This window comes from Mytilus galloprovincialis, chromosome 9, assembly GCF_965363235.1.
Source record: "Mytilus galloprovincialis chromosome 9, xbMytGall1.hap1.1, whole genome shotgun sequence".
NCBI lineage: Eukaryota > Metazoa > Mollusca > Bivalvia > Mytilida > Mytilidae > Mytilus > Mytilus galloprovincialis.
In genome coordinates this window covers 82,244,352-82,246,596 of record NC_134846.1, presented here as the reverse complement: position 1 = coordinate 82,246,596, position 2,245 = coordinate 82,244,352, and the positions used below count along the sequence as shown (strand labels likewise).

Below are 2,245 nucleotides of genomic sequence, written 5' to 3'. Positions count from 1 at the left end.
CATCTTAACAAGAAAGATTTCTTAGACTATACAAATCCTTGATTTAAGTTATGTCATCTAATAAAGGCAACAATAGTATACCGCTGTTCGAAACTCATAAATCGATTGAGAAAAAAACAAATCCGGGTTACAAACTAAAACTGAGGGAAACGCATCAAATATAAGAGGAGAACGTGAACGACACAAAAGAAACAACATTAAAATGTAACACACAGGGAAACGAACTATAATATAACAATGGCCATATTCCTGACTTGGTACAGGACATTTTAAGAAAAAAAAACGTGGGGTGAACCTAGTTTTGTGGCATGCCAAACCTCCCGCTTTTATGGCAATGTTCAATATATTAACATTAAAATAACATTACATGAAAGGACTACAATACAAATAAATGGGAGACCATATAGGACAGATAAACACACGAATATTAGCTAACAAAAGGTACCAAGTTTAAAATTTGATACGCCAGATGTGCGCTTCGTCTGAACACAAGACTAAACAGTGACGCAAAAAAAAAAGTCCGAAAGCCATACAAGAACAAAGTTGAAGAGCTCCGAGGACCATAAGTTCCAAAAACTTGTGCCCAATACGGCTAGAGTTTTCTGACTGGGATAATTGAGTGTTTATTTTTTCTGACTAGTTAAATCAGTATGACAATGTGTTGTTTCTGTATATACTCATTATTATATAGGATGTGATGCAGTGTTGATCATGTCATATTGATGGCTTGTCAGTGAAAATATTATTACTTGATAAGTGACAGTAATTGTGTTTCATACATGGTCTACTTCGAGTTTCTACCCATATTAAAGACCACAAACAGCAAGCTATGAAAATAAAAAAAAAATCTGTAGGTTTTACTTGAAGTTTAATATCACAATTAATAAGCACATGGTAAGCACATAATGAACAGTATAGCACTAAGGTTTAAACAAAACAATCAGTCAGCACTTAAAGTCAAAGGTCAACACTTTGCTGTGTTAAACTGAATATCTTCTCAAGGAGTTGTTGTCCAGTTTTATGATGAATGTACCTCTTAGCAGATGGTATAACCTTTGAGATGGTCCCTGATTTAACAGAATGGTTGACAAAGTCCCAGCATGCTCTTTCAAGGTCATCCAGACCAAACTGTGATGCACCACATAAAAGTCCAGCTACACATGAACTGTTGATGTCCACAGCACCACTGTGTATGAACTGTATGATCTTTCTGAAGTCCTCTGGTTCATACTTCTTTACAACAATGGTCACTTTGTCTGTTTGAATGGAGGTTTTGTTTTTCTTGTCTTTTTTGTCAGCTTTTCTCTGAAATTCAGCTTCTTTCTGTTTCTTTAAGATAAGATTGTACAGCACTCTGCTTCTTGTTCCCAAGATGACCTTGACACCATGAACTTTGACTTTTTCTGAGCCAACTTCAAATGTTACATCACAAAGTTCTGGTATGGATGAGATGACCTTTAATTGTTCTGTCAGAGCTTGTGTATTTCTGTAGCTCATCTTTTCTTTGATCTTGACTGGGCCCCTGTTGTGGCTGATAGGTATCAGTCTGTTACTCTGTGGTTTCTGGGTTGATGTAGATGACTCTGAGTCTGAGGGTGTGGATTCATATCCAGAGGAATAGCCATCCTGATCCACTTGTTCAAAGTCAACTAAAGCCAAATTTGATTCACATCTATCCATTTTGTAAGTGTTGTATATTTGTGTGTATAAACAGAGATATAATTTGAATTGATTTTAACTTTCATATTATTGTATTTATATACATGAAATATTATGAAATAAATTGCTCCTTTTTGACAAGTAGCATAAAATGGCATTAAAATATAGACATGGAGACATTTCTGTCAATTACAGTTCCACTGAGTTGTTGGATTGTCTTTGGCTTGGGGTCATCAAGGTATTCAATTCATTTTGTTGATTAGTTGATAAGTTAGTAAAACTAGTTTGATTAATCCTTTTGTATAATTATCATTGGGAAAAAATGAGCAAATATGATTTATGTATTGTAATTAAATCAATAATGCTTATAAAATCTGACATCTAAAATTATCTTTTAAAAACACAATAAATACATAAATCATTTTATGTTGATATACTCTACCATTTTTAGATTCAAATGTTTCATTTGAAATTATGGAAAGATGTCGTATAGAATGTGAAATATTATTTCATATAACTGATTGTGTATGATTCATGCATATTTATATCACTACTTGCAATACATAAATATACAGTACATACAGAG

The 2,245-nt window shown here is 33.4% G+C and overlaps 1 protein-coding gene across 1 annotated transcript; it reads right to left on the bottom strand.

The window, feature by feature from the left end:
• Positions 1-957: 957 nt before the first annotated feature.
• On the bottom strand, positions 958-1,680 carry LOC143046858 (serine-enriched protein-like). The gene has a single exon (XM_076219919.1). It carries the CDS (start codon positions 1,678-1,680, stop codon positions 958-960), a length of 723 nt encoding a protein of 240 aa, XP_076076034.1.
• Between the last annotated feature and the right edge of the window lie 565 nt (positions 1,681-2,245).